The sequence below is a fragment of the Trematomus bernacchii genome, unplaced genomic scaffold (assembly GCF_902827165.1).
Source record: "Trematomus bernacchii unplaced genomic scaffold, fTreBer1.1, whole genome shotgun sequence".
Lineage (NCBI taxonomy): Eukaryota > Metazoa > Chordata > Actinopteri > Perciformes > Nototheniidae > Trematomus > Trematomus bernacchii.
In genome coordinates, this window is record NW_022987910.1 from 1783724 (window position 1) to 1799241 (window position 15518).

At 39.3% G+C, this 15518-nt stretch overlaps 1 protein-coding gene across 1 annotated transcript; it reads left to right on the plus strand.

Annotated features, from left to right (window-relative positions):
• The first annotated feature begins 252 nt into the window (after positions 1-252).
• On the plus strand, positions 253-13587 carry LOC117470431 (probable E3 ubiquitin-protein ligase HERC4). Its single transcript, XM_034115209.1, is given in 24 exon segments — positions 253-530; positions 3829-3979; positions 4084-4160; positions 4942-5169; positions 5513-5535; positions 5537-5605; positions 5707-5834; positions 5990-6144; positions 6369-6427; positions 6885-6976; positions 7090-7149; positions 7259-7355; positions 7551-7731; positions 8283-8434; positions 8767-8886; positions 9038-9136; positions 9308-9487; positions 10181-10324; positions 10765-10931; positions 11031-11094; positions 11195-11265; positions 11648-11831; positions 12516-12618; positions 12742-13587. Coding segments are annotated over 24 exon segments (3069 nt in total). The 5' UTR covers positions 253-274; the 3' UTR covers positions 12951-13587.
• The last annotated feature ends 1931 nt before the right edge of the window (positions 13588-15518 follow it).

Genomic DNA, 15518 nt, shown 5'->3' on the forward strand with positions numbered 1-15518 from the left:
TCTCATGCTGCCTTCCCGTCTTATTGGCAGGCTCGTAAATTAGAAAACGTACATCATTGTTTCTATTAGATTGTATTTTGCTTGCTTTGTTGGAAAATAAATGACAAATTGAAGCTAGTTACAAACTTAGTTAACGTGATATACTTTTTAAGCAAGCCTACTCAATATGCAAGACCCGCAGAAAGAGAAGCAAAAATGCATATTTACTATCGTGATACTGATACCTCCGACAGCACTTGAAGGCAGCATCAGAGGGGATAAATTGCAGGCGCAGATGATGCAGACACTGAGTCCATGTGGAGACATGATGGTGCAGCTGTTCTGTTGGGGAGACAGCTCCAGTGGACAGTTCGGTCCACAGTCAGCCCTCAGCCCGGTGTCCTGGTCTGTCCCCGGGGTTATCACCGACATCTGCTGCGGGGACCAGCACACTTTACTGCTCAACGGGGAGGGCGGCGTGTTGTCACGTGGAAACAACTCTCAGGGACAACTTGGACGAAAGAAGAACCGTAAAGATGGGAGAACAACAGGTAGGCTGCAGAATCTCGACATAACAAGAAATAGCCATGTAGTAGCCCATAAAATAATAAAAACTTAGACAGTTAGTACTTTAGTAAAAACGTGAAGTGTTTTTTATCATGACATTTTTTATCTAAATTTAATATATTTTGAGGATATATGATGAGGAATCTCTGATGGTTCTTCGTCTTTCAAGACAATTACATTTACTTTATCTTGTGTTTATCATTATCTTATGAGTCTGCATCGAAATCCATAAATGAACTTGTTGTGCAGCTCAATCAGCTGTGCTACGTTTCAGTTTCGTTTACCCCTTATTAGGAGCGTTCACACCAAAAAGAGTACTTAGTGCCGGGAACTTTTACCCCCATTTTTAGTGCCTGCTGAGAGGTGGTACTCTCCTGGGGGAAAAAGAGTGCCCCAGTTCTGATTGGCTGGGCGAATTGCAAACCACTCCCCGTAAAACTCTGAAATGTTTTGTAGAGGCGCCATTTTATTATCCTCGCATTAGCATTATTAGCATTAGCATTCGCCCAGCGCACAAACGCAGAGCAAGAGAGACTAACTTATGGCAACACAAAAGAAAACATGGGAGCGGTGGAGATAAGGAGGTGTCGGCAGGGCCGGCTCTAGACAATTTGCAGCCCTCTGCGAGATTTTAGCTGGCAAATGCAACTTATTTTATTTTTGTTGTTCATTCATATCTTATTTTACCCAGTTAACATTTATTTATTCATGCATTTTTTTTTATCTCTCCAGTTTTAAAGGATATTTTTGGTTTACTGTCCTATAGTATACATTGAAATTATTTCAAACCTGTTTTTGTTTATCCCAATAATTATAAAGGAGTGCCTTGGAAATATTTGTTTACATAAATTGTGACCAAACCGTTTGAGACCCACTGAGATAACTTAGACTAAAGTTAACTATCTAAACACTCAGAGTCCTTTACCTCACTGAGCCTCTCAGTCTGACTGGAGAAGACTCTCCCTCCACATTATTGTAGAAACATCTTCTTCTTATATCTGTTAGAGCAGCTAGCACCAGATTCTAATAACAACAGCGCCGGTACCGGTGCACCCTCCCTCTCTCCCTCTCTCCCTCGCTCACTCGCATTTTGGCTGTGAGCTGCGGGCGCCAGATAAGCCAACATTCCAGCGCCCATCGTACAGGACAAATGAAACGTGTAACCGGGGTGAAAAGGGTGTTACATTTACTTAATTATGAATATTGTTACATCAAGGCCGAAAATTAGGATGAGCACCAACGGTCAAAAATGTTTTTTTCCCTCCCAGAACTGCCAGCGCAGCGCCTCCCCAGATCTGGCACCCTAGGCGAACATCTATAACGCCAGTGCCACGGGCCGGCCCTGGGTGTCGGCGTTCTGGCGATTTACTCGGAAGGTTTCAGTAGAAGCTGCTGGGAGTCCCAGCAGCTTCTACTGAAGCCAGTCCCCAACTCCGGGGACTTCCGGCCGGGGACTTCGGGTGGCAGTATACGCCGTGAAGTTGTTTGCGGCCTGCCAGTAAACCCAAAGCAGAAGAAGACGAAGTGACGTCAGCGGCTCATTTGCGTAATCTTCCCTCAGGGAACTTATTCCGGTGTGAACGCGATCGGCTCTGCATAGAGAGGCGAAGTCCCTCCCCTTCCGGTGGGCCTCATGGGACCTTATTTCGGAAAAAGTTTGTATTGAAGTCAATGGAGAGAGAAAGATTATCTTTCGATCACGTTTGAATTGTGCCACGAATTACACATATGATGTTTGTTAATCTTAAATAATAATTTCCATGTCAAAAAAAGTCACAGTTTGTTGTAAAACTGTTGAAATATAAGACTATGAAAAATACGCAACTAGAAAGACTACAAATCCCAGAATCCCGGTCCCGCATGCTGGCTCTTACGGAACCGACTAATTCCCCTTTTGTGTATGTACAGCTCTCAACATGCCCAGACTTGTAGTGATTTTCACCTCTTTTAATACTTTTCGCCTCATTCTGAAAGAAAGAAGTGAAATGTGCCAACGTGACGGCCGTCTTGGTGTGTGGTGCGAGACGGGAGATGTAGTTAATTGAGCGGTTTCACACAAAAAAAGTGTTACTTCACAGTTTTACGACACATTTTTATTTTTTTGACTTGTAAAATTATCTTTTAAATTGACAAACATCATATGTGTAATTCGTGGCACAATTCAAACGGGATCGAAAGATAATCTTTCTCTCTCCATTGACTTGAATGCATAACCTTTCCGAAATAAGGTCCCATGGAGCTCAACCGGAAGGGGAGGGACTTCGCTTCTCTATTCACACCTAATAGTCCGCTTCTCTGGTGCACACCAGACCACAGTTTGTTACATTGTGTCATTTTTCAGAAGGTTCGGTTTGCGTTCACACGGGCAAAACTCAAACGGACTATAAACGTTAAACACAAGTCATGTGCACGGAAATGCTGTTCAACCATTGGTCAGACATTAAGGGGGTAAAAACGCAAATCCCGGCAATTTCTACCGGAGCCTCCGCCATGGAGCATCGGCACTTTCAGCAGGTTATTCTCATGCTGCTGTTAATCTGGAGATCAACAGACACTAGCGGCCCGCGCATATGAGACATAATCAGACAACGTCCGTTAAAAAACAGCGGGACTAAGTGCTGGGAACTAAGTACGGCAAAGTACTTGGTGTGAACGCGGCTCTTGTCAGTGAAGAGGACAACGAAAGTTATGCGTGATGTTCAAGTGCAGATGGGAAATTGGAATATTCATTACAGTGATGTATTCGTGTTTGTGGGAATTAGTGGCAGTACAATAATTAAGATAATTTAAAGTAAAAAAATACAGTGTAATATAGTCCTGCATTCAAGATGACCTAAATTGTGAAAGAATACGTTGCATTCAATGAAACCAGTAAGTAAATGAACTCAACATTTTACATTTAAGGCAATGTAGTTAGTTAGTAGTAGCCTACTTTCCACCATTTTTATGAGCATTGTCACTTTTTCTTATGTATAGTTGATGGCATGTTTGGAACCGTTTTGCTTGATTTGTTTAGTATTAGATGGGCGATATTGTTATTCCAAATATACATTACATGACATGTTACTTGTTAGACGCTTTTATCCAAAGCGACTTACATACTCAATACTGTGGGCCATCCCCACAGGAGCAATTTGGGGTGAAGTGTCTTGCCCAGGGACACAACGACATGCTGACTGCAGTGGGGTTTGAACCTGTGTTCCCCTGATCCGAACACCAATGCCCTAGTCCACTGCGCTACATGCCTGATATGTTATCCTCTTTTCTGTCCCCCTGTATAAGGTCGTGTGGAGGGGCTGGGCGATGTGGTGGCCATAGCTTGTGGTCAGGACCATTGTTTGGCTGTGTGTGCATCTGGAAAGGTGTTCTCCTGGGGGGCAGGAGAGGACGGACAGAGAGGCCTTTTACCAAATCTACTCCACAACAGACCAAGGTAAGATCTCACACTAAGCAGGAATATATGAATATGTATACTTAGGTCTGAAAGTAGGTATTTGTTTGATCATTTTTACTTTCTATTGTTTCGTCAACATGCAGTCATGTGCAGATGCCACTGCCAATACCTGTGATTCAAGTTGCTTGTGGAAACTCCCACTCTCTGGCTCTGACTAAAGGTATGACAATGCACATACTGATGCCATCTTTCTGATATGATATGCAACAGTAACATTGTTTGTTCCTCAGTTTTTTATTTTGGTTATGTGTAATAATGATTTGGATTTTAATATTAATTTATCACTGTGCCAGTTTCCCTATTCCCCACCAACAATTTAGTGCAAAGTAAATGTTCTTTAATTAGTGGGAGCTTAAAGGTGGGGTAGATAAGTTTGAGAAACCGGCTCGAGATACACTTTTTGTTATATTCCATGGAATGCTCTTAACATCCCGATAGCAATGAATATCTAAAGTGCTTTGACAAAAAATCCATTAAAAAATGTCATCTGTGGAAGCCGTAGTACTGTAAAAAGTACGACCAATCATTTTAGCCGGCCCGGCTAAAATAACTGGCTGGCCTACCTGCCTGTCAGCCTTCCATCTCGTGCACAAACTTATCTCGTGCCCTCATTGGTCATGTGTGTGTTGGAGGAGGGGCTCTGTAAGGAAGTGGCAGATTTTTCCCGGCTGTGTATTTTCAAATTCTAGCGATCTAGAGCTGGTTTCTCCAAAATTACCTACCCCACCTTTAAGGCAGACAAAGGTGCGACACATTTCAGAAAAGAGGATATACATGTTGAATGTTCAATTCTTTTCATTTTTAAATCAAAAGGTTAATCTAAAGAGGAAAACATATTCATTTGACATTATCTTCTGAACAAGCCCACAGTCTTACAGTTATTTTTGTGAATAAAAAAGAATAATACAAAAGAATAAAAAGTCTATTATTTCACTTTTCAGGAGGCGATGTATTCTCGTGGGGTTCGAACAGTCATGGTCAGCTAGGCCTGGGGAAGAAGGTGTCGCGGCAGTTTGTACCTGACCTGGTGCGCGCTCTGACCGGAGTAGCAGTTACCCAGGTTACGGCCGGAGCGACCCACTCCCTGTTCCTCACACTCCCAGGCCTGGTGTACTGCTGCGGGGCCAATAAATCTGGCCAGCTGGGTCTCAACAGGGTGGATGAGAAGGGTAACAATTATGTGCTTCAATTGTGTCATGTGATGTTCAGCAAGCAGAAAATTGTCCATGCAAGTGGAGGGCTTTTGTCATTTTTAGAGTTAGAAATATGGATTCATTTGTAAATAATAGTCACTGCCCATTGCAAGCCAGTATTCTTTTCATTTTTAGAGTCACTGCATTTTCCACAACCTTAGCCTGGTAACATTTCAGAATAAAAGCCTTCTGTCCAGAGAAAAGAGGGCTTTTAAAATGTTAACCTCAGATATTGAAATTGTACAGACCATCATAGCTTGTATGTATAATTATTTTGGAAATGGGAATCTTTTATTCTATTTTTTATCATATTTATCAGGCAGGTTCAACATCTGCATGGTACCCCGCCCTCAGACCTCTGGGTGTCTCCTTCATAAGCTGTGGAGAAGCACACTCTGCTGTGTTAACTAAGGTACTGAATCTTCAGATTTCAACCAATCATAAATTCCATTGTAAACATAATACAAATATTAGGATGTTGCTTATTTTGATATGTGACGCCGTGATTTCTAGGACGGCAAGGTTTTCACTTTTGGAGAGGGAAGCTACGGTCAGCTGGGTCACAACTCCTCTGATAATGAACTGAAACCCAGACTGGTGGACGGTTTGGATGGACCTGCATCACACATTTCCTGTGGCAGGTGAAAACAGTGTTTTCATTTAAGAAAGGCTTTATGTATTGCGGCGTTTTAGAGTGACTAGCTCATTACATTTACAATAAAAAAGGACACCTATTGCACGTCTATCCATTTTTTATTATTATTGATTTACAATCACAATTGTTTTTGTCCCCCAGACGTCATACACTGGTTTTGTCCTCCTCTGGCCAGCTGTGGGCTTTTGGTGATGGGGCCAAAGGTCAAATTGGGACAGGACGAACAGAAAATAGTCTGACTCCCACTCTGGTATCTCTTCCATGGACCACTGAAGGTGTGGCAGCCGTCCCCAAGGGTGTGTATGTATGGCCAGGGTGGTGTTTAGTAGATTTGTAAGTTCATTAATATAGCAACATACAACTATTTACTTTGTGAAGGCATATTGGAGAAATAGTATCCTTAGCAGAGAATATAAGTCTAGTTAGCAGCAGTTCTAATCAATGTCCTTTTTATGGTAGAAGTAGTGTAAAACTAAAAGAGATACATTAAATATGCAAATGTATTTTTTCCTGGTTTAAGCAGACTTGAAAATATCAGCTGGGTGGAATACAAGCTGTACCTACACTTTACCTCCACAGGTAATATGTTCACCTATTCAGAGACTCAGTGCTTATTGCATGAAACATTTCAAGTACAGATTTGATCTTAACTGTTAAGTCTGATGCCCTTATATGGTTTTAGTGGGGCTTTCCCCCTTATGCTGAATGAAAATTGCTAGGCAAACGCATCAAATGTAAGATCAAACACAATTCATCAACATACTCAAGATGGAACAGATTTGGCTGTCAGAGCATGTTGCGTGAATCCCATGTAGGATTTTCTTATTTTCATCTTATTGCTGTGTTCAGGAACAAACACAAGATACAAATAAGAAAACATTCATGCACAAGGCCCATTGTTATTGCAGATTTGATCATATATATATATATATATATATATATATATATTTATATATATTTTTATATTTTTATTACCTTGATTTAATGTTAGTTTTTTTTATCAAAGCTTAAATCTGTTAAATGTCTGTCGTTTAAGCGTTTGGACAAAGGACAGATAACTGGGCGGCTTGATGAGACTAAACTTCAACAATGGCTGTCAATGACACATGGCAACGTAGAGGCAAAGAGGTCATTATTTTCATACTTTAATTACGGTTGGAGTTATGTAGCTGCACATATAAAATATCATACAGTAGATACAGTGTTTTAATAGTTTCCCTCCTTTTCTTTTCATTCAACAGAGAAATATCTTCCATGTTTCAGACAAACACAAGTCTTGTTGCAAGTTTCACGAAGGCTGAGTGAGTTCTATTGTTTAACTCGTGATTTAACAAAAGAAGAATTATAAAATCTTCTGAATCCCATCAACTCATTCTGGTTCTGCTACTTTGTTTTAATGCTTGATATCAGTGGGCCTCCATCAGAAGCAGGTGCTCTAACTGTGGACCTTGATGCAGCTAGCGAAGCTTTCGACCAGATGCTGGCAGTGCCATGGATCAAACAATCAGTTAAGACGTTTGAATTACCGCCATGCATTACTCTCTTTTGCTTGAGACGTGAACTGAGATACAGTTGTGACCCACAAGGCTCTAAATCCCTTCTATGCATGGAAATGGTTCAAACTAGCCACTAAATTGTTTTTTTCACAAACTTATTCATGCTGTTTAAACATTACAATGTAATCTCAATTTCTGTTTTGCAGGTACATTTCGAACTCCTGATTTGTTTGCTCTTCAATTCAAGCTGTCCCCTAAAATCACCAGAAATCGTACTGATTCTGCTGACGTGTCCCCTCCTCCAAGAGGAGTGTAATGTCATGCAGGGGGTGTTGATGCTGGCGATCATTATTGTTGAACTGCAGGAGAAGACTCAAGATACACTAAGTAAACTACAGCAACATTTTTCTAAAGTATTTTGTTAGGTTATGGGTTTTGTAATGATCCAAGGTACTTTCAAGGACAACAATAGACTGCAAATAGTTTATTGGTTTAAAACAAGTCGATTTTTAACATGCATAAATAATATTTAATTTACTTAATTGTTAACTGATAAACAAATTCAGAATTCTTTTTTCTTATATCATTAATGTCAGATTAACTGTTTTTTATGTTTTCTGAAAGTAACAACCAACCATAGACTGTATATATAAAGCAACCAACGTAATAGCCAGCTAACATAGCATTAGCCTTACAATTAATTGTATGTATATTATATATTATATTGTTGAGTCAGATTAATAACTTTGTCAGATCAAGAAATGTACACGTTGTTGTTGCCAAAAAACATGGCAACATCAGGCATGTCCGAGCGGTGTGCATCAGTGTTTTTTTCTTCTAAATGTTTTGCTAATTTGGTCAAGTTGGTGAAGATCTGCTTTTTACTTGCAGTGTGTTGAGCTGTCTAATACAAGACGGACAATGCCTTTTGTTCTCAGGACGCTGGTGGTCCACCCTGAGACCCTCCATACTGATGAAGCACATCTTGGTGTTCAAAAAGGCCCTGGCCTTCCTGCTCAGAAATGGCCTCCTGGTAACTCATAACGTCGGAGTCAAATACCTGGTGGAGGTCCTCAAGATGCTGTACAAAGTGAGTGCTGTTTTACTTTATTACATTTTTTTATTTCAGGACCAAACATGAAAGGAAGACATTTATCCTTATAAAAGGATAAAAAATACAGATTTTCCCCGCTATCTGAACCAGCCCCAAAGATTATTATTTTTTTGTTGTTGCTGGTGTCAAAAGCTTATTTTACAGTCTGCCCTGTAACTCATCTGAAATGTTGCTACCTTTCGAGGCAGATGTTTCGGCCCTTTCGAGCAAAGCTTTGTCGTTTCCCAGAAGAGGTCGGAGAAATGATTGTTCAATCTTTATGGGTGATCAGAATGAACTCTGAGGCTAAACGTGTGTTTTACTTATAGGCAAACAAAGCTGGAAAGTCCTACAAAGTCCCACCGAGCACCTTCTACGTAGAGGAGATCAGTGACAATGTGCTGCTAGATCAGGACGTTGCTCTTTGGTTTGAATTTTCCAAAGAGGAGGTAAAAACATATCTTACCATTTTCGAGATATTGCATTTATTCCGAACTATTTGTGATTTTATCCTGAGCATTTTCTGTTGAAATGCTTCTTGCTGAAATTATTTAATTATTTATTTATTTATTTATTTATTATCAATTTTTTTCTTTTAAGGATGATGTCAAGACACCCGTCATTTTCTGCCGCTACCCATTCCTGTTCACTCTGGTTCGAAAGGTGGCAGTCTTTAACTTCTATGCGTTTATCTCAAAGGTACAGTATTCGTAACATTAGATAATTTCTAATCAATTTACTGAAGTTCTTATTTAGTTATTTGTCATACAGCTGAGGTTGTTTCTTGTTTTGAGCATTCATTTGAACCAATCTGTCAATGTGTAGATGTCTTTATTAAGATAAAGATATATTAAGGTTTTGTAATTACAGAAAGTGCAGGGTTTCGTTTATGGACTGGCCTTGGCGTGTCCTGAAGAGCTCAGGTTGGACGGTCCAGACTCCGCCCCCGCGCCGGTCTTCCAGCTCACCCTGAGGCGCTCTCACCTGGTGGAGGACACCTTCAGGCAGCTGGGGGCGGCCGACCACTGCGCCTTCAAAAGGGAGCTTTTGGTAAACATACTACAACATACCTACACAATGTTGCCATGTTTAGTTGCCTGAGGCAACATTTTGTAGCCCTTGTCTTTTTATACTTAGTTTCTGAGTTATTTTATGGATACTTCAGCCATTTAGTTTTGCACTTCCATATGTTGTGGGATTCACAAGAAATTAAAAAACGGTCAAAATCACAGCAATGAAGGCTGAGATATTGGAAGATCTACTCTCTGTAATGGGTCAAAAATCAACATCTGTATCCTACGCTCTCCACAATGCTACTTAAAAGCATATTTTTCATTGCTTCAGTACTTTTTACTTTGTGTAAAATCAGTTGACTTCATTTGGAGCAAAATGTCAATTACAGTACATATTTAAGTAATTGGAGATAATTAAACATAACAAATATGTAGAGGGCCTGCAAACATCAGTACCAATTGATTTTTTAAATGTTTTTTAAATAATTTGAATAAAATAAATGTACAGTTCAATTGATAAAACTTTCCCATCAATAGCAGCAATTAGTGGATTGTGTAAGGGGAGTTGTTGGTATAGTAATTGTGCATTTTTGAATGTCTTGCTTGATTAAATCCCTTCAATTAGTTCTAAGCCCAAAATGGATGACAGGAAGTTTTATTTACCATCAGAGCTAATACTGATTTAGTTTAAGGACTGTTAATAATGAAAACATTATTTTTTCCTTTGAAGGTGCAATTTGATGAAGACAGGACGAAGGTGATGGATGTCTACAAAAGAGATTTCTTCCTGCAAGTGTTTGAAGAGCTGATGTCTCCCAAGTCTGAAATGTTCATGTTCAACGAGAGCAACCCTCTGGCCTGGTTCCCTGTCAGGGTAAGACACGATAATTAAACACAAAAGCATTAATTAAATCATTTTATTTACTTAGGGCTGGGTAAAATGGACCAAAAGTAATATCTATGTATTTTAAGGTTGATTACATCATATATATATATCGGTATTTCTTTATTAGGTGGGCTAAATATTTAGTTTAAAGTCTTAGCCACATGTAAGATGTTATTTCGAACACTTTTAAATATATTGGTATATTGTTGATATACTGTCCAGCCCTCTATACATTTACTATGTTTTTTTTTTTTAAACAAATTCCTCATGAATTTAACAAAGTGATCTGATTACTAAAAAAGTCTTATAAACAAAGACGTGAATGTATAACTCTGATTTTTCTGATATACTGTTCTGTACATTTTACCTTTTCATTGTTATTTAATCCTTCCAAATCTTAATCATGTGTTTTGTCATAAACCAAACAGCCAAAAGTAGAGAAGAAGACTTACTTCCTGTTTGGCGTTCTGTGCGGCCTGGCTCTCTACCACCACAACCTTGTCCACTTGCGCTTCCCACTGGTTCTCTTCAAGAAGTTGCTCAAGGTCAAACCCTCACTGGACGACATGAAGGAGTTCGACCCTGTCATGGGAGAGTAAGACTCGCATATATTCTTTCTCTGAAATGTTTGTAGTTTGCAGGTTATAGTTGTTTTAGATTGATCTTTTTGTACTATTGACATTCTTGTTTGCAGGTCTTGGCAGTTCCTGTTGGACTGCCCTCCTGATGAGGTCAAACAAATGGACATTACTTTCACTGTAAGTTTACTCAATCGCAGTTCGAAAGACATTCTTCTCCTCTGTTGCCCACATGTGTTTCTGCATATTCCACTCTGGCTGTAACTGTTTGTTTGACCAGGTGCCCTGGGGCGGAGAGACAGCTGAACTTGATCCGAAAGAAACTGGGAAAGTTGTGACACCGTCCAACAGGTACGGTTAACTGCTGTATTTAACAATCTGATCTGCACAGCTTTATTCTGCCTCACAAGCTTTAAACATGTATTTAGTTTCTGTCAGTCTGTGTCTTTGACAACCTCACAGATTTCTTGCCATTCAGCAGTGCATGCTGTCAACAAACACACAATGATCCATTCTTACGTCGACTGCAAATCTTTGCTGCCATCTAGCAGTTAAAACAGTTAAACCTGTCATAAAATAATACATTACTTTCATTAAAGATTTAGCGTTGATCTACTGTACTGTGTAAAGTGTATTACAGAAGAAACATTTAGAATTGTGTTAGGTGTGGGATAACTTAATGTCAGCGCTCAGTTTAATCTTTTGTATATTCTTTTATTAAATGTTTTAATAGGAAAGAGTTTGTAGACGCCTACGTCAACTATGCCTTCAACAAATCAGTGGAGGGAGCATTTGAAGCGTTCAAGAAAGGCTTCTTCAAGGTGTGTGACATCGACGTGGTGGAGTTCTTCCAGCCCGAGGAGCTGCAGGCAGTGATGGTGGGCCAGGAGAACTACGACTGGGAGGTGTTCAAGAAGGTCTGCTGAAGTTCAGATATTCAGAATAATGTTTTATCTTATCTTTTTATCTGAGGATATATAATTTGAAACAAGAATATATCACAAAAATATGGAGAACAAGATGACCAGTTTGTTATGTAGTTGTTTAACATACATTTTCAAATTGTAAGAGACTGTTTCAGTTAAAGGTCACATATTATGCAATATGCACTTTTTCATGTCTTTTACACAGACATATACATATATACTGTATGTCTCCCCTGTGTGTAAAGATACTCAGAAGGTTTCAGCAAAAACAAATTCAAATGTTCTGCTGATCCACATATTAAAAATCCTGTCTAAGAAAGAGCAAATCAGATTTGAGATACCATTCGACAATCGACAGCTAGTGGGAAACACTGACCAATGAGAATAGACTGAGCTTTTGGGAGGGAGGGTCTGAGGAGTTCATCAGATTCAGTAAGAGGCTGAATACAGCTCTTTTCAGGCAGGCAGTATGAGAAGAATAATGTTTTTTTTTTAACATTACAGCATTTAAACATATTCTAGTAGTCTCCAAATGTTTTTAAATAAACCTAAAAAGGTATTTAACATGAGACCTTTAAGATCTGTTAAGTTACTTTGCTTGTTCCTACAGTTTTGTGTGTTTAAGTGCTTGTCGGGGAGATGTAAATGAACTTTCCACATGTCATTTCTAAACAGAATACAGTTTATGTAGGAGACTACCATGACAGGCATCCAAACATCATGACCTTCTGGGAGGTGTTTGAGAATCTGACCGCGGAGGAGAAGAAAAAGTTATTTCGTAAGTATCAGAAATGATTGACATCATTTATTACGTTTCAAGTGGAGTCCCTATCAGTATTAGCTTCCTTGGTGTTCTATGAAGTTGTATTTAATTAATTTAAGATTCTTTATTTGTTATCAGTGTTCGTCACCGGCTCCTACCGTGTTCCCTTCCTGGGTATGGAGAGCGTTCAGATGAAAGTCGCTGTGTTGCTCGATTCCACCGAGATCCATAAGCCAGAATCCCTCACCTGCCACCGTCTGCTGTTACTGCCCGTCTACCAGAGGTACCCGGCCGGGACCATGCACAAGCGGCTCCTCCAGGCTATTAATCACAACAGAGGCTTCTGAAAGAAAGCAGACATTACAGAATGAAGTAATGAAGTCTGCATTATTAGCATTTAAAGAGTTGTTATTTTTGTCGGAATAATCTGCCAAATGTAAGCTTCATCAGCAGTCCATATTCTATTATTCAGTAGTTTGAGAAACAGTTATGCATGTATTTTATTTGTATTTGTTTTGATTGCACTTAAACATGTTGACATATTAAGAAATCATTTGATAATGTTTTTTGGGTACTCTGTTATAGGTATGACCGGTGTTTTAGCATAAACACACATTTGAATAGGGAAGAAAGATTTAAAAATAAATAAAAACTGCCTGACGTAACACAACACTTTAAAGTGTATAGTGGGCCAACATTTTAAAATCATTCTCCACAAATTGTGTGTCCAGAAATCAGGCTACTGCCATTTCTGTCACTGTTACAGTAGGTCCACTCTGGATTGAGCACCATGCTTTGGAAACATTATGATGACATTCTTACCATTAAGGACTTCTTCCGTTCATGTTGTACAAGTTTAAAATGTAAGTTAATATTTTATGTTTGTGTGACCAAAGTAAAACAAAATCTTTGTTAATCAGGAAATGTATTATTTTCGTAACTTTGTAACCTAACAAACTAAATAAATGTGTTTTCTATTCAATACCGGTTTGCAGTTTATTCAATATATTTTGTACTTGTTCTGTTTTATCTTACCTTTGGCATCGTAAAGGATTAAGAGCAGAGGAAGATCTCTTCTAAGTCAAATAATTACTTTACAATTGAGTAAATTACGTTGTATAACCACTTTAAATGTATTTTTGGGGATAGTGTATGATCTATTTTCCCTGTGACATTCTGATATAGACAACATTTGCAGTCACATTGCATTACAGGAGGGTATTTGTATTTGCTGGAAGTCAGAGCCTATGTGGAGCAGAGTGAACAGCAGCGCCCCCTAGTGGTGACAGGAGGCCCGTGCACAGGAAAGACCGTTCTGATGGCACACTGTGCTCAACAGGTCAGTGGACTGAAGTGAAATGGGAAACTCACATTAGATTTGAATTCCAAATCCAATTCATATCCAACAACAGAGAAATTAATTATATGAACAGACATTAGAGATGGAACAAATATGTATAATTAAGTACACATAAAGAGTCATTTAGACTAGAGTTTTTCATCCTTTTTCAATAATTAAAGGGCCAATGTCATGCTTTTCCGGTTATTCCCGTCCCCTTGTGTGTTATGAAGGTTTTTATGCATGTAAACGGTCTGCAGAGTCAAAAACCCTCAAAGTACACCCTGTAGTGAGTAAAACACAGTCTATGCTGCCCCAAAACGCCTCGTTGGAGATTTCTCATTTTCCATTGTTTACTTCCTGGGTACTGTGACGTGTGAATACCCAGACGTCACACCCTCTGCCAGCATTTCACGAAACAAAGCTTCACAAACCTTTCAGCGATTCATGCCGGATATGTACAGCGTAGGGCACTGAGGAACGATGCTGTTCCTACTTTGTTTGGACCAGCGGGAGATTCGGGTACACAACCTGTAAGTATTCATTGTTGTTTGTGTATTTATGATGTTTAAAACAAACAAGGTATCTACCACAACTGTTTAACCTGTTAAACCCGAGAGACCCCAGTACCGGGGCACTGCCGCAACATCTTGCAGGAAACAGTGTCTGAGGGCATGTTCATTTAATAAACTATTAATGTTTTATATCCATGTAACGGGAAGAAACTCATCTAACTGATCATTTTTTATTTTTTTTTTCAAAATAAAACCCACAATGCTAACACTGAGCCTCTGAATTAGCAACGAGCGAAAAATGCACCTTACTGCACCGAAAATCACTCACAAAACCTTATTTATCTCTTCTCTACATCCATGACATCGCTTCACATCGTGAGGTGACACAGAATCGTTGGACATCCACATTATCACTGAATTATACGAAATGGCGACGTTATAAGCAAAAACGGACATCAAAACAGGTGACGCTACGTAGCTTAAAATGCTAACATTTTTACCTTGGCTCTGTAGTCTCTCCAAAGTGGTCTTCAATGGCATTAAAACGATAAAAACGCTGCTGAAGTTAATCCATAGGTTAATCTAATGTGTCTGTGTCCCTTTGAAATGATTTCTGATAATCCATAAGCATTAAAACTGCTTTTCCGTTTCCAGATGTCAAAGCTAGAGATAGGTTCACTCTGATGGAAAATTACATGCGCGAAGCCCCCACCTTTTCTCTTCACAATGAGTGTGTGTGGGGGACCCCCCCTTCGATTATATTGGCTCTAACGGTCAGAAAGAGGTGTCAACCATCAAAATCGAGCAAGGGGGGCCAGAGATATGGAAAATCCACCCAAATGACCCCAGAAGTGGTTTCTTTTTGCTAAATCTCTCTAAAAAGGTCAAATGTCACTTGTTTTGCATCAATCTTGATACAGGGTACTTATTATATGTTGTACTTTGGATTCCTAAAGCTTTTAGCCTACCTTACTATCATCCAAGGGTAGTTTTCACTATAAGTACAAAATAATAATAATTAAATAATAATAATTTGGACGGACACTATAATTTACAGTTTT